At 38.0% G+C, this 25,617-nt stretch overlaps 1 protein-coding gene across 1 annotated transcript in view; it reads right to left on the reverse strand.

Moving 5' to 3' along the window:
* Positions 1–18,866: 18,866 nt before the first annotated feature.
* Positions 18,867–25,617, reverse strand: part of LOC145992499 (uncharacterized) — a 366,905-nt gene continuing 360,154 nt past the window's right edge. The window contains exons 5-6 of the mRNA XM_083128880.1: positions 23,307–23,789; positions 18,867–19,076 (exon numbers count right to left, since the gene is read on the reverse strand). Of these exons, the coding sequence (XP_082985006.1) occupies positions 23,311–23,789 (479 nt within the window). The 3' untranslated portion in view covers positions 18,867–19,076; positions 23,307–23,310. The remainder of the gene's footprint in view (positions 19,077–23,306; positions 23,790–25,617) is intronic.

The following is a 25,617-nucleotide window of genomic DNA, read 5'->3' on the forward strand; positions in this document are numbered from 1 at the left end:
CATAAAGTTTTGAATTGAATCCCAAGAAATTGTATATAAATACCAAAGCCAAAAAATATTAAGTGTATACACGCATATATACATACACACACACAAAGTACAGTGCTGAACCCCAACTGATCCAGCATAAAGTTTTGAATTGAATCCCAAGAAATTGTATATAAATACCAAAGCCAAAAAATATTAAGTGTATACACGCATATATACATACACACACACAAAGTACAGTGCTGAACCCCAACTGATATTTTTATTCAGTATAAAGTTTTGAATTGAAACCCAGGAAATTGTATATAATAAACAACAACAAAAATGCCGAATCAAAAATATTGTAATCAATGCAATAAAAATATATCCAGCCCCAATTGGGCCAAGCATCAAAAAATTTGTAATCCAGACAAATACAAAACTCCCACAAAAATTTGCCCCAAATGCAATAGAAAATACAACATGGAATATTTCACATATAAACATAAAGATACTTGCTCTGCATTGCCCTCTCAACCATCTACATCTGGTCTGAAAAGAAGGCACGAAGCACCTGTTAATGCCAGAGCAGCAAAACAGCCACGCCATGAACCTACCCGTAGCAGTTTTAATGCCCAACTTAAGGATTACCAGTTTGTATCAGAGCTAAGATGCGGCATTGAGAATTTCTTGAACAGTATAAATTCTGATCTGCAGGCAATTCTTAATGCACAAAATGGCTCTTATAAGCTATCCCTCAAATTGTTTGTACAATATAAGAAACCAAATGGCACAAAATTTACACAGCCCCACATAACAGAAACTGTACCGGTATATTCAAATGCAAATTCAGACAAAATAATAAGCAGGTTGATTGATCAATTAAATATCAAACACTCTGAATTTGCGGCAAAAGAGTCCGGATGGAGCCTATGCGGTTCATCACACAAGTTATATGTTAATATTTCTGAATTCACTCCATTACAAGGATCCACTTATCTGCCTTTACCTGCCAATATTAAAAACAGAAGAGCCGTGGTTAATATAGAAAATACCGACCAGAAATGTTTTCTGTGGTGTATATTAGCTGCTTTGTTTCTAGTTTCAAGGCATCCTGAGAGAATAAGTTATTACAAACAGCATGAACATATTTTTGACGATGCAATGAAGGGTTTAGAATATCCAATGTCAGTTCAGAATATTGATAAATTTGAAAAAAGGGCCAGGCACATCAATGGCAAACAATTATCTATTAATGTTTTTATTTGTTCTACTGGACGTGGCAATTCTTTGATAGAACCTCTCAGAATCAGTACACTTGATGATGAATCTGCAATTCCGATTGATCTGCTCTTAATTGAAGGGGATGGCACATATCATTACACTCTGATACACAGTCTTGAAGCTTTAGTCAGAAAACAACTAGACAAAACTCATACAATATTCAAGTTGTGCAGAAGATGTTTGACTGTATTTGATGGTCAAAAAATGGTGAAGGGGGTTCGGGAAGAGAATGCAGAAATTGCAAAAAACAAGTTAAAAGAGCATCTGAAATACTGTGGCAACCATAAACCTGTTCATATGGTGATGCCCAATCCAGGTGAAAATTGCAAATTCAAAAAGTATGAAGCCCTGTTGGAACACCCAGTATATATTGTCTGTGATTTCGAATCGAACCTCAAACCTATTGCATTCTGTAGCCCAGATCCAGAAGAATCATCAAGTACACCATACCAGCAACATGAACCATCCAGCTTTTGTTATGTGGTTATACGGGACGGTGTTGTTATTAAAATAGATTCATACATGGGAGAAGATGCCATCAAAGAATTTGCACATAGAATGGAAAATATGTGTCGTGACATAGCATCTAACATCTTATTAAAATCAAAGCCTATGTTGCCTTTAACAGAGGAACAGATTGAGGATTTCAACAATGCAGAAAAATGCCCGGTATGTGATTCTGAATTTTCAGATACAAATATCAAGGTGAAACACCATTCTCATACAGATGGTAAATTCTTAATGGCCCTGTGTAATAGCTGTAATATTAAGATCAAGAGACCAAGATTTATCCCCATATTTTGCCATGGAGCATCCAATTATGATTTCCATCATCTGATCAAGTACGAGGGGTTTGAGAAGCAGAATTTAAATATTTTAGCTGAAAATGATGAAAAATATATATCTATTAGCAAGATAATTAAAGTTGATGGTGTTCCTATTCAATTAAGATTTCTTGATTCTTACAGATTTTTACCTGCTAGCCTGGATACACTGGCCTCTCAATTATCTGATGATGACTTGAAAATCACACGTGCATTGTTTCCAAATCAGGACCTGAAATTAATTAGGCGGAAGGGTGTATATCCATATGACTATGTCACAGATTCTTCTAAATTTGATGAGTGTTCCCTGCCACCACAAGAAGCATTTTACAGCAAAATCAGAGGATCTGGAATCAGTGATGAAGATTATCACCATGCCCAGTTGATGTGGGACAATTTAAATTGCCAGACATTTGGTGATTATCACATGGCTTATTTGAAACTTGATGTTACCCTCTTAGCTGATATAATACAGATATTCAGAAAATCTTCCATGCAAAATTATGGACTGGACCCAGTGTATTTTTTCAGTGCCCCGGGCCTAGCATGGGCCGCAACGTTTTTCAACACCAAAAAGCAATTGGATCTAATCCACGATCAAGAAAAGTATCTGTTTATGGAGGAATGTATAAGAGGGGGGATGGTGCAATGTTCCCAGAGATATGCCAGAGCAAATAACAAATACATGCCTGATTATGATCCAACACGGCCATCAAATTATATACTGTATGGAGATGCAAACAACCTCTATGGTCACGCTATGATGGATAAATTGCCATATGCAGAGCTTGAGTGGGTCGAAGATTTCAATATTGAAGATCTTAAGGATTTTGATGACAGTGAGTATGGCCTCTTCTTAGAGACTGATCTGACAATTCCTGATCATTTACACAACAAATTTTCTGATCTGCCCCCAATTCCCGAGGTTCAGTGCTCACCTGGCTCTAAACAGAAGAAGCTCATGACGACACTGGAGCCGAAACAGGGTTATGTCATATATTATAAAAACCTCCAATTCCTGATGAAACATGGTGTCCAAGTGACCAAAGTTGGCAAAGTCTTGAGGTTCAGGCACTCAAGATGGTTGAAACCATACATTGATACAAATACGGAGCTTCGAACATCTGCAAAGAGCGAATTTGATAAGGGCTTGTTTAAATTGATGGTGAATTCAGTGTATGGCAAAACAATTGAAAATGTCAGGAAACATACCGATGTTAAAATAATTACTGACCCCAGCCGGAGCAAAAAATTGGTTGCAAAGCCCAACTTCAATTACAGAAGAATTTATGATGAGTACATGGCACTTTTCAACATGATGAAAACAAAGATCAAGTTTGATAAACCTATTTATGTAGGGGCTGTGATATTGGAATTGTCCAAATTACATATGTTAATATTGTATTATGATGTGCTGAAACCTTTTTACGGTGATCGTGTAAAATTATTGTACATGGACACGGATAGTTTTATTCTTGAAATTCAAACAGAAGATGTTTATCAAGATATGTCACAGCCTGAATTGTTTCAATACTTTGATACCAGTGAACATACAAGAATTCAACAACACCACAACAAAAAGGTGCCTGGCAAGTTAAAAGATGAGACACTTGGTGATGTTATTGTGGAATTTGCTGGGTTAAGAGCCAAGATGTACAGTTTTGAAACATGTGGTGGTGCTGTTGCCAAAAAGGCCAAGGGCATTGGCAGAGTAACTGTTGAAAAAGAGCTTGTATTTGAAGATTACAAAAATTGCATCAAATCACAGAGTTCAATCAGAACATCAGAAAATAGAATTCAGAGTGAGGATCACTTGTTGACTTCAAATGTTGTAAGAAAAGTGGCCCTGGACCCACATGATGATAAGAGATGCATTTTGTCATGTGGCACACATACTTTACCTTGGGGGCATTGTGATTTGAAAAATGGAAATCAATGCCCAATTCCAGAGCATGATTTGAAATAAATAAACATGCCTATGAACTTATTTGGGTTCAAAAAACAGGCTATTATGGACCTGCCGACACCACTACCCTCTCCTGATTTACAATCTGTAATGTCTAAACTGAGTGGCTTGTTAATTATTCATCTGAACAGCATACTTACAGATAATGATGAAGAAACAGGCAAAACATTGTACATATTTAACAATAATTTAAATCACTACCAATTACCTGTTGGTGGGCAATTGCAATTTATTACAACCCCTGAGGGTGATGTCAAGATTTCAGTAGGGAGAAATATTTACAGAATTAAGCACTCAAACATGATTTCTGGCACTGTATATACTGTTTCTGCTGGTGACTGCTTATATATTGAGGTCCCTGGATCATATGACAAGCTTATACCCTTTTTCATAGAATTAAGAATCAGATACTCTATAATAAATAACCACTAAAACAAAAATGCCTAATGATATATTTGGCCATACAAGACATGAAGATCACAGTGATGAGATTCTGATGCTTGATGTCAGAGTCAAGAAATTAAGAAGTGATTTACAAGCTTTACAAACCACACTCAATGCCAGTCTTCAATTAGAAATTACAAATTTACAATCACAATGCATGGACCCTCTTCTTAAAATTGATTCCGAACTCAAACTGTTGCTTCAGAAATATACTGATCTGGCTACATTGGATAATTTTCAAAGTTTAGAAGAAGCTGTAGCAGCTCTTCAAGCCAAATTTAAGACCCAGGCTAACAACTCTGAGCAATTGAAACAGCAATTAGAAGAGCAGATAAATAATGTCCAGGCACAGCTCCAAACAATTGTCAAAAGCATAAAATCACAAGAAGATTTTGATCTAGTGATTTCCACTCTAAAAGAACAGATTCAGTCACTCGAGATACCTAATCTGGACCCTCTGAACAATGCCATAGCCGAGGTTAAAGGAAAAATTGAGACACTTGAAAATTTTATGAACAATTTGCCATCTTCTGATGCTTTGAATGCAATAACTCGGAGTGTTGCCAACATCAAGCTGCAACTTGAAACATATGAAGATTTTGGAAAAATTCAAAGTTCCATAACCCATCTTGAAGGTACAATAGCAGCAGTGCAAAGTGATTTGGCAAATGTACTAGAATCTCGCCTGCCCGGGATTGTAGATACTCTTGTCAGTGTCCAGCAACAAATCACAAAGCTTGAAAACCTCAACACTGAATCTGAACTGTCTCATTTTCATCACTTGATAGATGATATTCAAACGAAACTTGAAATTTTACAACAATCCACACCCTCTCAGGCAGATATAGCCCTGCTCCAAAATGCTATGCAAAATGTGGCTGATGCTTCTGAATTAAACAATGTGAAATTGGCACTTGAATCTTTGCAAAATACTGTATCAAATCTGCCTACATCACAGGAACTTAAAAATATTAAGAGGGCAGTGAATCGCATATTGAAATCAGAAGATATCAAGAATATCCAGGCAGAGATCAAACATCTCACTCAGACAGTTGCCACTCTACCAACCAATCAACATATTAATGAACTGCATGCCCTGTTTGAGGATATCAGAAGACAGGTCCATGATCTTACTGCTCAGAATTCAAAATTGGCAGTTGTTGAAAATTTGCAACAAATTGTAGCCAATATCAAGCAACAGCTAGGGACCATGGAATCCAATCAAGCAAATGCTCTGTCTGTTTTTGCCACCCAGCTTCAAGAAATTGTGCAACAATACAAGAAACTTGTTGTGGACGTAAAGATCAAGCCAGGCCATGATGATGTTGTTAGGACCATCAATGAGCACCTTGAATCTGTAACAAGCAGATTGCTCACAGCAGAAAAGGAAATAACAGGCATAATCGAGAATCCAAAACATACAGTAATTCTTGAATTGTACAGCATCCCCAATAAAGAATATGATTCACCATTTACACCAGGTAGCAAAATATATATGCTGTCCCCTGCACAATTTTATTACCAGTTTTTTGTTGGAGGCACATTGAGACCAATCAAGATCAAATATTGGCATCAGCCACAGGCACACCACTACCCCACCTTATCAATAACAAATGCTGACAACAAACCAAAAATCACCAATGTAGAGTTAGAGGATTTTACAGATCCTAATACATTAGAAACAGCCTATACTGAAGATGATGGCTCTTTGGAATTTAAAATACAAATAGGGGACAAATTATATTTAGAAAATCCTGCAGTCTCAGCTGCTGAACACCCTATAGTTGCAATATTCTTGTTTTCATACCATGTCTAGACAAATTATTGTTGATGAATTACACAGACAAGCCCGACATAATTATAAGAGACTCCCAGTAGTTACAAAAGGCATAGATGATTTATGGCAGAGCGACTTGATTGAAATGGCAACTGGACAGTTGAAAAACTTAGACAAAATCAACAAGGGCTACAAGTATCTACTCACTGTAATAGATACATTTTCAAAATTTGCCTGGGCTGTGCCACTCAAATCCAAGACTGGAAAATGTGTTACAGAAGCCTTCAGGACAATCATCAATCATTCAGGAAGATCACCGCGCTATTTGCAAACAGATAATGGCAAAGAATTTTATAATTCAGTGTTTCAACAATTTATTAAAAGCCAGGCAATAAAACATTATTCGAGTTACAGTGATCTCAAAGCCTCAATTGTAGAGAGATTCAACAGAACCTTAAAAAATCTTATGTATAAACAATTTACACTTCAAGGTAATTATAAATGGCTTACAATCCTACCAGAACTTCTACATAAATATAACAACTCGGTCCATTCCACAATCAACATGAAACCCTCTGAAGTAACTTCATCTGATGAGCAAAAATTGATCAGGACTGTTTATTATCCTAGATACCAGCCAACAACAAGAAGGGCCAAATACAGGGTAGGCGATCAAGTAAGAATCAGCAAATATAAGCACTTATTCAAGAGAGGCTTTACGAGAAACTGGAGCACCGAATTATTTACAGTAGTTCAAGTTAAACCCGGGACCCTTAACACATATATAATAAAGGATCACCGAGGAGAAATTCTCAAAGGCAGGTTTTATGAACAAGAGCTCAGCAAAACTAAACAGCCTGACACATATCTCATAGAAAAAATCATCCGCAGAAAAGGCAACAAGTTATTTGTCAAATGGCTAGGTCATCCGGAAAACAGCTGGATCGATGCAGACAAAGTGATAATATGAGCACCTGGGATGTTATAAAAAGGCTGCCAGAACCTGAACAGCAGAATAAGATAAATGGAGTGCTGCTGCCTGATAATATTAGGTGTCTTATTGTTGGGCCATCTGCTTGTGGTAAAACTACACTAATGGTTGATAATTTTTTATTGGCACCCAACTGGTTAGATTGGAAAAACAGGCACTTGTATATCTTCTCTAAGAGCTTGGAACAATTAAAATATCAGCAGCTGATGAAGCTATATGATGGATTGGATATTGCCACTTTTGAATCAGATGTTAAGCCACTTCATGAATGTCTCGATAATTCTGTTGTTGTGTTTGATGACATTATACTGGATAATCAAAACAAGGTTAGAAATTTCTTTACACAGGGCCGACACAAAAACATTGATTGCTTCTACCTGGCACAGACTTTTTCAAAAATACCCAAGCAACTGATCCGGGACAACAGCAATTTTATATGTATATTTCATCAAGATCATACCAACCTCAAACACATACATGATGAATATGTAGGTGGGGACTTGAGCTACAATGATTTTTCCAAGTTTTGCAGTAGGTGCTGGAGCCAGGACAGTTATGGGTTTGTCACAATTGATATGACAAGAAAACCCAATAGTGGCAAATACAGAAATAAAATCAACGATTTTCTAAACGTTGAGACATAAATAAACAACCATGAAACGACCAATCATTGATGATCTTAAATTAAGAGATTATCTTGTAAAAAGATTTAAGGGATGGAAATCAGAGAACCGAGGAATTTATGAAAAGCACAAACAAACAGAACAGCCTGTAATTGATGCTATTAATAATTTAGGTAAGAATATCAAAACTGTTACAGAGCAAAATCAAGATTTGATCACAGAGCTTGTACCTGTAGCTGCAAGGAACATATTAGATTATCCATTCACCCCACTTTCCAGTATTCATACACCTAGTCCTGTTGCTCCTCGAAGAATTGAAGCTAGTCAGGATCCTATTGAATTGGGTCTTCTTGCTCAAAAATATTTAACCACATCTAAAGACAACAAAGATGAGGTGTTTGGCTTATATGCTGACACAGAGCTTGATGGCAGCATCATACATAGAATTGGCAATTTCAGAGTAACTTTTATGGGAGATGATCTGATTGTTTATTCAGAATCTCGTCTCGGAGAAAAAGGTGCTTTTGTTAAATATCCTGGCACACCTGGATTGTGGGAACTGATGACTAGGAAAAGGCCTGGCAGCTATACAGATCAAGATTATGAGCATTACAAAGAAATATTAATAAAATCAGATGCTCTATACCAGAACAATGATCCCACACAAAAAAGAGTCAAGTCGAGCAGTGGAGCAAAATACAACAACTTAATCAAACCCATATGGTCACAGATCAAGACTGGCAGTGGAATCAAACAATACAACACCCTGCCTAAAGAATTTGTGTGGGTTGATGATGTCAGGAAACTTGTAGATAGGTTGCTGGTGATAGCTGGGGAGGAAAATGCTGGCAACCACAATTTTTACAATGAAAAGGTTGGAATTATGGACATGATAAGCACAAAATTGTCTAATTTTATAGTGAATGACCCTAAGGGGATTGGATATCTTATAAAAATTATTAATACTCTACCACCTAAATTTTGGAATATTTCTGAGGGTCGGGGGTTGGTTAATGACATTATAAACAAGCTGCCATTTGAACTACACATTCCAGGCTATCAGTATTGTGGTCCCGGTACAAAATTGGACCATAGATTAAACAGGGGTGATCCTGGTATAAATCCCCTAGATGCTGCTTGTAGAGACCATGACATAGCATACAACACACATACCGACCTTGACAAGAGACATGTTGCAGACAAGAAATTAGAAGAGGCTGCATTTGGTAGATTTGTAAGCAAAGATGCTTCTTTGAGTGAAAGAATAGCAGCATTGGGGACCACCATAGCTATGAGCACCAAACAAAAACTGGGGTGGGGGTTGTGAACATGTATATAATAAACCTACAATGAAGGCCAAGGGTGTTATGTATCAAATACCTTATGCAGGTCTCAAATCTCTTAAAACTATTGACAGTCTTTTAACCAAAAAGCAGCGCAAGAAAAAAAGCTCTTGTCTTGCAAAGGGCCATGGTATGAAATTGTTGCTTAGTACCCCCCAATTAAAAAAATTACAGCAATCAAGGAAAAAATCACATGTGGGGGGTTTCATATTTACTATCCCGGCCATCTTAGCAGCTCTCGGGGCTGTTGGGAGCTTGGCTGGGGGATCAGCTGCCATAGCAAAAACGGTAATAGATGCCAAGAAGAATAGGGCAGAATTAGATGAGCAGAGGCGCCATAACCTGGCCATGGAGAAAAAGGGCAAAGGTCTTAAGAGAGCCATGAATAAGTTTAAAAAAAACAAGAGGCGCTTACAAACCAAGATATTGAAGCTTTAATCAAGCCATTGGGCATCAAACATTTTAGAGGTGTGTACATGTCTGATTCTTTACCGGAACAACCACTCAACAAAGAGTGTGGCATTGTTAATTTGGATGAGTACAAAAATCAGGGCACTCACTGGATCTGTTATCTTAAATATTTAAACAATAAGGCATTTGTGTTTGATTCATTTGGAGGTGTTCCACCTGAAAATTTAGTAAAATATCTAAATTCAGCTAATCTTTATTACAATAATGCCCGTGTTCAAAACTTCAAAGATGTTAATTGCGGACATTTGTGTTTATCTGTTCTCAGATATATGTCTCAAATAAATAAACCATCAATTGAAAATTTTCAAAAAGCCTTGTGGTATCTGAAACATCATGGGGGTATTCCATCTCACCAGCCAAAATTCAATATTGAAACTCAAATTGCATGATGACATAGTGTATCCCAAAACAATAGCTCTCAGAGCATTTTACGGCATGTACCTGATCCCTAATATTACGCACCACAACAATACAATTGCAGTAGGGGATCAAAAAATTGTCATCACTCCAGGGCAATATAATCTGTCCACTCTAAATGCTCAATTACCCAGAGGTGTAGTGTTAAGTCAAAATTCTGTCACTCACAGAGTAGAGATTGTATCTGCTACAGAAACAGTAGATCTGGGTACTATAGGAGAGCTGTTAGGCTTTGAGAACAACACAAAACTTGAACCAGCCATCAAACACACTGCTATGAATATACCTAAATTCTTAGCCATAGAGACTCTGAATATTCACTGTAATGTGGCTGAGGGTATGATCACCAAATCAAATGGCATAGGCACTCACAAACAAACTGGCATCATTGCAACATTCAAGCCTAATTCTGAATTTATGGAGCCAATCATCTACAATCCATCACCAACATTATATTTTCCTGTGTGTCATAATAGAATAGATTACATTGAATTGATGGTCACTAATGAAAAAGAAGAATTAGTTGATTTTGCTGGAGCCACAACAACTGCTATCATAGAGATTAATATTTAAAAAATACATACAAGAAGAAAATGGAAAATATTGAGAGTTATGAGCTACAATCATTCCCTCCAAACAGGAGGACATTTGCAAATTTAAATCAACCCAACACAGAGATTGAGGTTGATCTTGATGTAGGGGATGGCTTTATACACCCTCACAGAGCAGATTTATACATCAAATTTGATGTTGTAAAGCTCGATGGTACAGATTATCCGGCAAATTCAAATATAAGATTGGTAGACAATTTTGTGCCGCATCTATTCTCTGAAATTGAGATCAGAAAGCATGGCGTTGTTATAAACAGAATAGATTATCCTGGTATTACCTCCACGGCTTTGGCCACACTAAAATTATCCAAAACCGAAGCTTCTTACTACAAAATAGGTGGATTTGAGGCTGGTGATAAAATATTATCTAAGAACCACACTGTGCTGTTCCCGATGCGCCTGTTGCCAGGATTCTTCTCGGATTACAAAGAAATTATGTGGAAGGGCGGGTTAAGAATCACATTTAGAAGAGCTGCAAATGATAATAATGCTTTGATGAGGTACAGCACATTAAACCCTACGGGGGAAGCTATGCCTAATACTCTACCTGATGCAGGCAAATGCATTATTCAGACTATGGAGCTAAGAATCCCCGTTGTTGAATATGAGGCCAGTTACGCTCTTAAATACAAAGCAGATATCCTAAAAAATCCACAGGTTCCTCTGCAATTTTATACATATCAATCTGTACAGAAGCCTGCCTCTGGTACTTATTATGAGTTTGATGCCACAAATTCATTCTCCAGTATTCAATTTGACATGCCTGATTTTGTGGTGGTACTGTTTCAGACTGGGAGACACAACAATCAGGAAAAAAATTCAAGTAGATTTGATAACTGCAACATCAAGAACATTTATCTTAAAAATGGCAGAAATGAGGTCTTTCCTAGAGAAAATTACAATTTAGACATGTCCAAGGATGATTTCCTCAAATTATATGAGGCTTTTTCGGCTTTCAAAAGGGTCACTACTGGCAGTACTGATATGTATTACTCACCAGATGAATTCAAAACACGGAGACCCATGTTTGTAATCAACACTTCAAAAAGAAAACAAGTTGTAGCGAACGACAGGACAAACATTAAAATTATCTGTGAATTCCACGAGGCATTACCCGATGACACCATTTGTAGTGTCATTCTCATAGGTGAAAAATCATATGTTTATGATGTAAGAAATGAGAGAGTCACGGAGCAATTCTAGAAGAATTACATTGTTTTAATATTAGATATGTAAATTGAACCTGGTATCCAAGAACTTAAACCAGAAATAAATATGTATGTGTGTATGTGTGTGTGTGTATATATGTGTGTGTGTGTGTGTATGTGTGTGGATGGCCAGTTTTAAGTGTGGCCACAAGAGGGGCATATTTTTAACAAATTTATGGATAACAATCTCACAGAAGTGCCTTTTGTAAGTATAAACAAATCAATCTGAGAGGGTCATACTTTCTGAGGAAATTCCCGAGGGCATTTTCACAAAAATCTTAGATTAGACAAGATTCCACACTTGAACAAAAAGCTCATATGCTCATGTTAAGCTTGTTTTAAGTATAGCAAATCTGCTTGAGGAGGGGTTCATACTTTCTCGGGTTTATAGTACCGTAAATACAACTACTTGTACAGTACATTCATGTCCAAAAATTAACTAATATTTGTCCTCTCTATTTTTTGTGATTTTTAAAAATCTTCCCGTTTGACTATAAAATAATGCTGTTAGAGCGACACAGACTGTAGTCCCAGGAGATCCACACCACATTTTCATCAACGTCTAACCTCGGTTGTATTAAAATAACACAGATAAATGGTTGTAAATTGTAATCAACTCAACACCATTTTAACACCATTGAAGATAACATTGACCAAAATCTGCTGCTACCTTCCTGGAACAACTTTCTGTGTCCTTTTAAGACCAGTGTTTTTTTGGTTTTTTTTCAGGGTAGATCTGTATTTTCTTACTTATCGAAAGTACATATGACGATCCATGGTGGAATTCTAAACATTGAACTATTCGAAGTCAATACAGCGTCTCAGCTTATCTCCCGTTCGTTTAAACCCTTTCCGAGGCATTAGCGGCGTGCGTAACGGGCACCTATTGGGTGTCAAATTGGAACAATTTCGTTTCGCGAAATGTATTGACTTCTAAAATTTTACACTTTTTCCTCCTCATACGGCCTATTTTGTATTTCTGAAATACAAACTGTTATATTATAAGGTATTACATACACCCACGTGAGTTGCTTTTTAGTGGAAACTTAGTACACTGCGAATCGAGATTAGTACCGCGAGTCAAGTTGGGCCAATGCTAGAATCCCCGATTCGTTGTATTTACTGCGATCCAGAAATGTCAAAGTATCTTAATATTTTCAGGTCTGTAAGTAAACCCAATTTTATCTTTATAGTTCCAGTACTTTCGGAGATATTGTATAAGACATGCGATGGCAATATTTGATTCATATATCGACACAATCCATCATGTACGTCGTGCATTTACTCTGACTTTCATATCACTATGAAATCGTTGCACTAGTAATTTCTGAGTGATCGATTGTGAACTCCAACTAATAGATGCATAGTACGTGAATCGATGTAACTTGTGCAGAAATATTTGTATTTAATCAATCTTACAAATTTATTTTAATTTTGTTAGTTTCAAGGACATATCGTTACTGACTCCTGCATATACTAAGAGATAAGGCAGGCTTTAATGCTCAGTCTATAGTTTTATCTCTGTACAGTGGGATGCATAAGTATAACAAATCAAATTTTTCATTCGCATATTTACTCTCTCTGTTTTATGCAATGAGGCCTTCAAGACAAACGCAAACAAACTACAAACAACTTCTACACCAGCACACATAAAAACCTAATCTTTAAAAATACGTAGGATTATAGGCGTGACGTAGGGAGCGTAAGACACTGTCTGCTCCTCAAACATTCCTCAAGAAGTATATATGGTACATTACACGTAAAAAAAATAATAAAAAAAATGTCAGTTTTACCCGAGTCGTACATATAGTGGGGTGCATAGTATTACCAAGCAAATTGTCCATCGCTGTGTTTACCCTCTTTCATTTACGTAATGAGAGCTTCAGGAATTGTAACCAAACACTGCCGACAACCTCTGCAACAGCACGCGTAAAGATCCATTCCTTAAAAACACTTAAGATTCAAAAGAAAAATGAATTCAAACAATCGTGGATAAATTTGTCGAGCAATACATGTGTATTCCTGTCTCTGTCCGCAGAAACTATTGGCGTTATAGTGCACACCACACGAAACTGGAAGAATGAGCATACTTTTATACAATTTAACCAATTTAAATCAATTGCAAATTCTAGCAAACTAGTTACAACCACTTGAGCACAGGCTCGTGATAATTTATCATTACGAAAATAAATCAGCTCAATAAAAGCATAGGTGAGTAAAGGGTTGACCCAAATCGATAGAAATATCACAATGAGACAAATCGTCAACTTTTAAATAAATTATATTAGTACAAAACTTCTCACTCCGATTGCCACCTAGATGGTCGATCATGTTAAGTGGTGAACTCATTATCTTGTTACCGGGTTCATGTCCCTACTTCATTCATCCCCATCGTCGCGATTATTCAAAAGCGGCATACCGTCGTAGGACACGAAAAAGGAAGGACCTACAGTTTAAAGTGGGATCCGAACCACTATGTGCATACTCCGGGAATCGAACACGGGACCCATTGATTACAAGAGGACACTGCGTCATCGGAGAGGCCTGATAACAAAAAGTTATAGGACATGATCATGATTTTAGTTTATGTTGCTAGTTTTTGCTTTTAGTACATTCCAATGTAAAATGGCTAATGCTGTATTTGGAACCCTTCATTAAATAAATAAATAAGAATATAATATAGACATGAATTTATGTATAATCTTTTCATGTGTCTCCTTGATGTTTGAAAAACTTTTTTCGATAGTTTTCATTACAATTAAATATCAATCAACAACCACAAATTTCACTCCAGGCCAGATTTCACTTTGCCTTTACTATGCTGGTTTAACACTGGGTTCCCACACTAGGTTTCGAACCCAATAACTCTTGTACCAAAGTAGAGAGTATTAACTGGTTGACTATGGAGGAAGCTCTAGATTGTATTCAACTGTCTGAGTTAACATTTTACAATTTCGAAACTTGGAATTTTATGTAAATAATATTCCTCCTGTTACACAATTTTGAAAAAAAATAAATAATGAATACGTACACACACACACATTATTTCCTACCACTCATGAACATACGATCAATAAGTCCCATAAGTAGTGAGCCTGAGAGAGTTCCCATAGTTCAATCTGAATATAATTTGGGGATTTGAAATAGCAAATTTTTGTAAGTGTATATGCAAAGCGGTGTCCAGTTCGAACCACCCTATTCGTCTTTGAAAGAGCTAGAAGTGTGCTAAGTGCGTAACGTCAGAAAAATTAAGAGAGAAGAGATACGAGCAGTGATCAATTATGTGTTGAAAAAGAGGTTGAGTCTCAAGGAAAGCCATGAGTATATGGTGACAACATTAGGAGAGGATGCTCCATCCTCTGCCACAGAGAAGAGATGGGTAGCCTAATTTAAGCGGGGGAGAGTGAGTGTGGAAGATAACCCTTGCCCAGGCAGGCCAGTGGAGATGGTGACACAAGAAAATGTAGAGAAAGTGCACAAGATTTTTCTTGCAGACAGACGTGTGACTATGCGATATATTGCAGAGGAACTGAAGCTGTCCAACTCAACAGTCGAGAGCATTGTGGATGACCAGTTGGGGATGAAAAAGGTTTCTTCGCGTTGGGTTCCAAAACTTCTGACAAGTGAACAAAAGTTGAAAAAACGCATGATCTCAGAACGAAATCTTGAGCTGTTCCAGGCCGATCCAGACGGATTTGTTGAACGATTTGTGATTGTTGACGAAACTTGGGCTCATCACTATGTACCGGAGCCAAAACAGGCATCAAAACAGTGGAAACACCCCAGCTCCCTCACCAGACGGCTGCATATGCTGCCTTTTACCTACCCACGCCCTCTTGCTCGCGAGGACAGGTATACCTGCTCGCCTGCCCACGGCAACGAGTCGACTTGCGTCTTTACCCGGGTTCTTGGTCTTCAAGGCGCTCTGCGCTTACAAGGTACCTGGGCATTCAACAAGACCCGGGCGCCTGCAAAACCTGCTGGAAGGAAACAGCCCTCCGGCAGCGTGTCGCTCCAGGTGTTTCATCACCACGTGGACGGCTGCAGCCAGTGTTGCCTACTTACGTAGCTCCTAAATCCTACGAAGTCCTAGGAGGAGCTCTCTGCTTTAAGGAGAATTTACAGTATATACTTAGTGATTTCAGTTCATTGTAAGCAGTTTTTATCTTATTGCCAGGAAATGCACGCAGTATTACAGCTTCATTTATCTAAATGAATGATCGAGCAAACAAAAATCTCCTCACTGAAAACTAATTGTTTTTCATTGCATGGTGCCTTAACCAGGCACGCAGTGGCGCAACCAGAGAGGGGCAGGGGGCATTGCTCACAACCTTGCACGGAAATTAAGTCTAGCGGAGGGATCAGGGTGGGGGTCAAACATTAAAGTACAAGAAAAAACAGGCTAGCAGAATTTAAAAGTAGCAGGGCTAAAGGGTACTCAAGATGGAATTAAATTTCATATTTTTCTTGCATTTTCCTTCCAGACGGCCAACGGCACCTGCAAGGGGGGGGGGGGTGGAGGGGTAATTGCAACCGCTTGATTTCAAATTTTATGAAAGTAGAAATATATTATAAAATATTATACAGTCTCATCAAGTTCAATGTCGTAGCAAAGGGGTAGCGGGAGACGGTCCTGAGCGCCGAACGATCTAAGTGAGAAAAGTTTTAAAACAGAGAATGCTATGGCGGCCCGTGATATTATTTGCTATTAATGTTGATTTCTTACGAGTTGGATGAATTGATTATGTAATACGTCGCTCCATGTGAAAAGAAAATATTGTAGATGGAAATTTTACATGCCATATGTATGTACATTCGGAATGCATTTATCATGCACTTTCTTTCTTTCAAAAACAGTTTGTGTGCTTGTTTTCCATTATTAACTAATGTGAAATTGACGTGTTGAAAAAAAATATTTCCAATCCTGTTTCAACACAAATGCGTGAGAACCGACTTCTACCCCCTTTTTGCATGATTTATGAGGATAATAATGCCTTTCATGCTACTTTATTACTATTATTGTGATTGTTGTTGTTGGCACGTTTATCCAAGTACTTGCCCCCCCCCCACCCCAAACGAAGGTAACGGCAATGCCCCTGGCTGGCTACGGCCCTGGTGTTCGCAGTAGAACAGTGTGTTGTTTGACTCGCGACCTCAGCGTCGAACGTGACATGTTTCAGTCCTGCCCTTTTTAACTATATATACGTATACTGGTTGTTTACGACATATACTTATGGATCCTGTGCCACGGAAAACCTATTTCAATGTGTGTGTGTGGGGGGGGGGGGGGTAGCAACAGTCGTAAATCTCATTTCATTGGTGATGTGGCTTACGAAGCTTTGAGTTCCCTTTTTATGTAGTGAAAATATAGTGCAGTTGGCAACACTGCAGAACGGTGTGGGTCCGGTGCCGTTTCTACTCGAAGCAACTACGTCATGCAGAGGGAGGGGTCTGCAGTTGATGGAAAGAACGAACTGAGACCTACTAGGTATCGTAAGACTGCGGGTACCCGGCGGGTCTACAATGCCTGCCAGGAACGATCTGGGCAGGTGGCCAGACAAGCTGCTCAAGCGAGGGTGTTGCGCAGGTTGCATGGTATTTTAGGAGCGATGTCTCGCGAACGGGTCTGCTCCAGGTCTTGTGCAGGCCTCTGTCCCTCACCCCAAAGAAGGATAAGTCCGGTCTCTCTGCTGGGAAAGTGATGCCGACAGTCTTCTGGGACTCTAAGGGTGTTTTGTTGGTCGATCATCTCCGAAAGGGAAACACCATGACAGGAGAGCATTATGCTTCCCTGGTGAGGCAATTACGGGATGTTATGAAGACTAAGCAACGGGGAAAGCTCTCTAAATGGGTGATTCTGCATCAGGACAATGCACGTGTTCACACATCGCTTGTTGCGATGGCAACCATCCGTGATTGTGGGTTCGAATTGTTGGAATATCCCCCTTATTCACTCGATCTTGCTCCATCAGACTTTCATCTCTTCCCTAACTAAAAAAAGCTTTGGGCATGCATGTGCATTATCAGTGTGATGATGACGTAATCAGTGCTGTGGTTGACTATTTTGCAAGTCTTGAGGAAAGCTTTTATGAGACTGGGATAAAAGCACTGCAGAAGCGTTGGCAAAAGTGTGTGGACCGGCAGGAAGACTACGTAGAAAAATAGGTTGCTATTGTGGTCCAATCCTGTTCCCTTCTAGGTTAGGCTCGCTACTTATGGGACACCCCTCGTACATAAAAGAGAGAATTAAAAATTAATATAAGAATAAATTGAAATTAAGTTCAACAATGTTACTATTTTTCACGATTTTTATTTGTTACAAGATGATCTGGTGTTATCTCTTCAGTGGCAGCGATTGGGTTCCAAAACCAGGGGGTCAAAATACCAAAACTGGGGGGCAAAGACAGTATATTTCCCTTTGTAGTTAAGGTTTAGCATAGTGCGGGGGCAAAAGTAGCGAAAAGTGGGGGGGGGGGGGGGCACTGTCTGAGATAATTTTTTGTTGAAGCTGTGTGTATTTCTTAAATGTAATAAAAATATATCTCTTGAAAGAGATCCATGTTTGTTGCATCGAAAAGTTGAGGAAATATACAAATTATATCGCAGAAGGATCAGTATACTTGTATATAAAAGTTCACAAAAACGAAACATTCAGTTTTCATTACAATAGGGCGTAGTATATAACTTGAATGAGAAACATTTGTGGAACTTGAAAAAATTACTATAAACATGCCTGAAGCTACTCATAGAGTAGTGAGTATTTTGATTGTTAGAAAACTAGCAGAAACTCAATATGGGATATTCAGTTTGATACGATTTAAGAATTCCAGAACTTGTCAATTTTATCATTAACATGTGCAATTTTATAGAAAATCACATTTGTCAAAACACTGAGAATTTACAACGATATCATTAAATCGTTCTCAAATAATAAGATAAATAATGTTAGAAATCAATTTATTGTGTTAAAATAAACCATACAAATTTGGCACACTTCTTTCACTTTGATATTAACTTGAATTAAGGACATGTGGTTCTTCATTAAATAAATACAATGCGTCTTGTCCTGTGTAGAAGATAATATTTACTTCACTTATTTTTACTCCTCAGAAGGCTTTTCAGATTGATGTTATTGATGCTTGTCGAATATCTGTAATAGAAATATTATACAATGAAAAACAATGTACATTTTGTTTCTGATTGAAGGTTTATAGAAAGGAAAGTTTTGTTATTCTATCACCAGTGGACAATGGAGTTAACACACAATCTGGAGAATAACATAATATTTGAAAAAGTATCAAGTAGTAATTATACATTTTTATTATAAAGCTCTAGTTCTGGTAATACATATTATACTCACAGATATTGTTAGCGATTCTAATAAATTACTTTCATATTCATATTAATTAAGCTCACTCTGAACCACAAACGAGAACAGCGTATTATTAAAAACTAGTGTCAAGGATTTATTCTTTTATTGTGCTTTACAATGTAGTCCAGGGGCATTTGTAGTCCCGTTGGTTTTTGAATGAAGGGAATATATGACTACTGGTAATATGTTGCTAGTGTGGTACACAAAAACGTACTACCACGTGTTTTGCCCGCAATTGTGGCAGAAGGCCTGAGTGACGTCATATCCAAGATGGCTACCGCTTCATGCACCAACCTCGAAAATCCATCATAACTCCTTTAATAGTGGTTTTGGAAATTTTTTATACATACATGTTTAGTTGATTCTTACAGTTTTCTTCATTTCTAGCACTGTTATAGAGATATATCTAGTGAAACTATTTCGTGACCTTTTCTGCAAGGATTCTATGCATATTTTACACTTTACTTGACATTCTGGCATATAAAGGGGGAAAATTACTGCCTCTGATATTTTGTTGATGCCTACTATTGTGGCATATTGCCTGTGTGACATCATATATCAAAGATGGCTGCCTCTGCAGACATTTACAAACAAAAACAACCCTATCTCCTTCACTCCTTTAGGAGTAATTTTGACCATTTGTAAGTTTCTTGAGTTTTTACGCGAAGGGAAGACATGTATATGAAGGATGCTTTCATTTGGAGGCATGCAATCATGTATTACAATGTATCAGAAACCATACATGACGTCAAATCCAAGATGGCCGCCTTGGAGGTTCTGCACATGATATACTGTCCATATCCTGATTTAGAGTTCGTTTATCAGATTTTTCCACAGGCATTTTCTGTTAATAAAAAACAAGTGAGAAATATTAATTATTATTATCATTTCTATTATTATAAATATTACAGTAAAGGACTAATAACATTGCCTGTGAATTCCGCATTGTCTTTTGAATTTTAAGCAGTTCACCTGTCATCAATATTGAGAGTGGTTGTAATCATTTGGGAAATATCATGTCATCAATATAGTCACTTGATTCAAATTCCTCGTCACTTTGATCTGAGTCTCTGTCCTGTAAGTCATTGTTTTCACATTTTTCTTCATCTGCACTACAAAGACACAGTTCAGTACGTCGCAGGGACTGATCCCGGTATATGCATGAACATTTCCTCTTTCCGCAACCACATGTCAACTGTAATCTTCTCTGAAGTTCTAGGTAGTGTGAATATGACAAAAATGATAGTCTGTCATCCTCATTTTCTTCTTTCTCCATTCAACAGCATATTGGGCTGGGTAGATTTGGATGTTTCTTTTCTGTCTTTATTTCACTCCAATACTTGGAAGTAACTCCTCCTGGTGAAAGGTGTGAGGGTCACTTTGGCGGCAGCGTTCACACTATCTATGAATGTTATCCCAGTTTGTGTTTGTACTTGCAAAAAAGGCAAAAAAAAGTTGTTGTTGAACGCATTTGATGGCGCAGAAGATGTTGTGCTTGAATCTCTTGCAAATCTTGGTTCTTCTCGATTCGATGAACAAGATGACAAAATGAAAGAATGAATTGATTTATTTTACTTCTCGTTTCTGCTACTTTTGGCTAATTTCAAAGATGAAAACGAATTATAAGATGAAATAGATTAAAGAACAATCACAAACACATATGGGCAGCACACAACTCAAGTCCTATGGGTCCAGACGCAAGAGCATTGATTGATTGATTGAGTTGGTGTTTCATTTTAAGTCCACTTTATGCACAGTAAGGATAATTGGGACTAGACCTACAATTTAAAGTGTGATCTGAACCGCTATATGTGCCTCCACCGGGTAACGAACTCGGGACTCCTTTATTACAAGTCGACGACGATACCACTGTGCCATCGGGTAGGTCCTAGGCATCAGAGCAATGTTAGTCTGTTAAATGCAGTCCAGGCTGTACTTCGTGCAAGTGATGTTGATATTTGGGTGTCTCTTACACACCGAATATGATGACAGGATTTTTAAGACGAATATGATGACAGGATTTTGCATGACACCAAAATCAAATATTTCTGCAAATTACGATGGTTTCTGTTGCTCCAACCAAAGTTGCCCTCACACATTTTATCAGAACGAGTTATTTCCAAGTATTGGAGTCAAATAAAAGCAGAAAAGGATCATCCAATAGGCTGTTGATTGGAAAAGAGAAAATGAGGATGATAAGAAGATCATTCCTGTCATATTGACACTGCCTAGAGCTCCAGAGAACGTTGAATGAAGAAGTCGCAGGTGACGTCATTACTTTTTTTTACCATAATACGGTAGTGTCCAAAAAGTAGAAAAATGGAAGGGGGAGACCTGCAAGGAGTGTAACTCACCTTACGCGCATAGGCAACGGTACTGCTAGTGTTTAATTATTAACAGAAAATGCCTGTGGAAAAATCTGATAATCAAACTCTAAATCAGGATATTGACAGTATATCATGTGCAGAACCTCCAAGGCGGCCATATTGGATTTCGGACGTCATTGTAAAACATGATTACATGCCTCCAAATGAAAGCATCTTTCATACACATGTCTTCCCTTCGTGTAAAAACCCAAGAAACTTTCAAATGGTCAAAATTACTCCTAAAGGAGTTAAGGAGATAGGGTCGTTTTTGTTTGTTAATGTCTGCAGAGGCAGCCATCTTGGATGTATGATGTCACACAGGCAATACGCCACAATGGCAGGCATCAACAAAATATCACAAGCAGTAATTTCCCCCCTTTATATGCCAGAATGTCAAGTAAAGTGTAAAATATGCATAGAATCCTTGCAGAAAAGGTCACGAAATAGTTTCACTAGATATATTTCCATAACAGTGCAAGATATGAAGAAAACTGTAAGAATCAATTTTGTTCCTCTTTTAATTCTGAACAAAACATGTATCTATATAAAAAATTCCAAAACCAATATTAAAGGAGTTATGATGGATTTTTGTAGTTAGTGCATGAAGCGGTAACCATCTTGGATTTATGACGTCACACAGGCTTTCTGCCACAATTGCGGGCAAAACACCTGGTAGTACATTATTGTGTACCACACTAGAAACATATTACCAGTAGTCATATATTCCCTTCATTAAAAAATCCACGGACTATAGAAATATTGACATATGCCCCTGGACTAAATGCCACCAGTTAGGCCAGCAGCAAGCCAGATCCGAAACTACACGACGCGACGCGACGCGACGCAACGTAACACGGCCCTAACAGGACTGTTGCTAGAATAAATAAAAATTAAATATTATATGACGCAAGATCAAACTGTGGTACGACATACGTGAATAAGTTGTCATTATTTTGTAATTCAAGAGGTAACTGACTGCCACTTCAGAAGCAGTTTATTTATATTTTATTTCTTTGTATATCATTCATGAAACATATAATGAAAAAAATATATAACCCAGGAAATTTACAAGTAGTAGTATTTTTTCGTGCTTAGCAAAATTTCTTCATTTTTTTTTTTTTTTTTTTACAAAGTATCACATGTATTTCTCAATCTAAAGATGTTCTCCTTTGTAACAATGTACATCAAATTGCTCTTCACTGGTGCATAATTTTGATAATCAAGGTTGATATTGATTTTTGGAAATGCTCTATGGCAATTGCCGGAAGCAAACACAGTGTGACAACTCGTCTTTTTTACAAAGATTGCAGCAAAGTTAGCAACAGTGTTGAGAATAATTTTGGTGTTGCAGTTATTCCAATGTGCGGAATCATTCTCACAGAAAAAAAGTGTGTCCGATCTTGTACCCTAGGTGACCAGAGCAGTCGAAATTATTCTGTTCTTGTTGAAGTTTCTGATGAACTTAATAAATTTGTCACAAGTGTGTCACATTGCGCCCATCTGAAAGATGTGACAACATGGAAACTGGTGTTATTTCATTTGCCGTCTATTCAGGTATGTTATACGGGAGTTTGATCTTGCCCCAATAATGAGCATGTAAATAATTTACTGGGTTAACCTTGTAGTGAAGCAGAATACTTACTATGTTACTCTGTGCATCCGCAAGGAAACTTCCAATCGCCATCGATATCAAAGTTACTAGAGACGGCGTAGTATTGTACATCTATTGGAGCCTCTTCGTCGGTCCATGTGAAGAATGGAAGTTGTCCTGCCTTCCTGATCTGTATCTGTGTAGTTGTCGCCGTGCGTATGAGATCCACTGAGAAGCATATGAAGTTGTCCGTATCCAGAAGATCTGGGGTTTGTATCGAGTACAGGTCCGCACCCTCCTGTAACCTTCGGATAGCAGTGAACATGGGTTCGGTGTTGTCATTTGTTCCACCTAGCAAGATTTCGTAAACTGGTTCTACCGGTGCCGGTTTAAGATTCTTGGAAAGTAGAAGCACGGCGTCCGATGGAGTTTTAACCTGAAAGTCGAAGTGGTTTGACGCTCCGCTGCCGCCACCTCCGGGGAAGGTTATGATGTAAGGTGTAACGTATGCTGGCAATGTGCTGAACGCCGTGGCTGCAAAGTAGAACAATAAATGAAAACACAAATGATGTATTAGACATTAAACCACTCACTACTGCAGAAGTTCCCAAGACCATAAAAATCAGCCACAAAATTACTGTTATTTAACCTGCCCACTGATGCGTTTGGTTTAATTTATTGCAAGTTATGTAATGTGTAGGCTTACCATACGTCCGGGATTAGCCCGGACAGTCCTGGTTATTTAGTGCTGTCCGGGATTGCAAAATGTCCGGGGTTTTGAGAATCTGAACATGAAAATAGCTACCGGTATTGAATATTCACGACCAATTTTTAAGGTGTTTCAAAAGACTGATATTTCATGGACCAATATTTCTAAAATGGTTGAGACTGCTATGTCTTTGCCTGGAACATCTGCTCCAGTTGAGACAGTATTTTCAATTATGGGGAATATTTGGTCTGCAGAAAGAGGTAGACTTCCAGTATCCACTGCTAAACATCTGCTGAATGTTAAAATTAATTCAGAACTTTCATGTTGTGAATTTTATGATGTTATTAAAACAAACTAGCCATTTATGGAAAATGACCTCCCCAATGGCGCAGTGGTAGCGTCGTCACCTTGTAATCAAGAGGTCCCGGGTTCGATACCCGGTGGAGGCACATGGCACAGTGGTTCGGATCCCACTTTAAACTGTAGGTCTAGTCCCGATTAGCCTTTCTGTGCATAAAGCGGACTTAAAACAACAAAATTGATTCAATCAATTAATCAATCAACCATTTATGAAAAAAGTCATGTCTAGTGAAAAGTTCAACTGAGTCAACTAACAAAACAGAGAACAGAGAGGCTTCCTAAACATCAGAAAATGTATTATTCAATTAAACATTTGAAAATTAATTGATTGATTTTAGAAAATAATGTTAATATTTTTTCTTGTACAATTTATAGTTTAATGTTCCAATAAAATGTTAAGGCTTTTAAGTAATTTCAATTTACTTTTGTAAAAAAAAAACTGAAATTCAGCAGTAACGAGTTGATCGCAAATGTGTCCTGGGTTGAACCCCAAAAAATATGATAAGCCTTGTAATGTGGTAAACCTGTAAAATTACGTCCATTCTTACCAACATTATAGGCAATTCTAAACATGTTACTGGTTGATTCTATGTCCTTTTTTGATTGAGTATGTTAATAGATTCCTGTATTTGGTTCAATTTAGAACATTTTAGCTCATTCTCGGCACTATTGATGCGTTTGTTATGACGTGCATGACAAGGAGCGCTAGGTCCTGCAAGACGGGCTGGGGGGAGAGAGAGAGAGAGAAAGAAATGAGCGAGTACATTGTTGGCCATTGAATAGTTACTTGTGCAATCAGCTCCAATAGATAAGTGCCAATTTAAAAAACATTCTTCTTGCGTACAGTGTCTGCTTGGTTGAAGACAATTTCTTTGCACTAGCCTGACGCTGGGATACACTTGCACTACACCTAGAGTCAAAAAGTGGAGCTAACTGGACGGATCATTGACTCGGAGGGCTCAAACGCTTGGAGGGGGGCAACACAACTGCACCTACCAGCCGTTTGCAGCAGCGGTCACTGCTTTCCTCTGCCCTTTGGCTTTCTCCCCTTCTCTACTGATCTGAGCAGCTTTGATAAACGGACTTCTGGGGCAGACTATACTGGTGTTTGGAAGTATTAGAGTTAACAGTTTACAAAGTTTTAAGTCCACTTTATGCACAGATAGACAAATCTGAACTGGACCTACAGTTTAAAGTGCGATCCCAACCACTATGTGCACCCACCGAGTACTCAAGTTCAAAAAAATATATTTGCAAATACCTAAAACTATATCCCGTGGATCAAGTGATACA

Source organism: Lepisma saccharinum, chromosome 9, assembly GCF_977018435.1.
Source record: "Lepisma saccharinum chromosome 9, izLepSacc3.1, whole genome shotgun sequence".
Classification (NCBI taxonomy): domain Eukaryota; kingdom Metazoa; phylum Arthropoda; class Insecta; order Zygentoma; family Lepismatidae; genus Lepisma; species Lepisma saccharinum.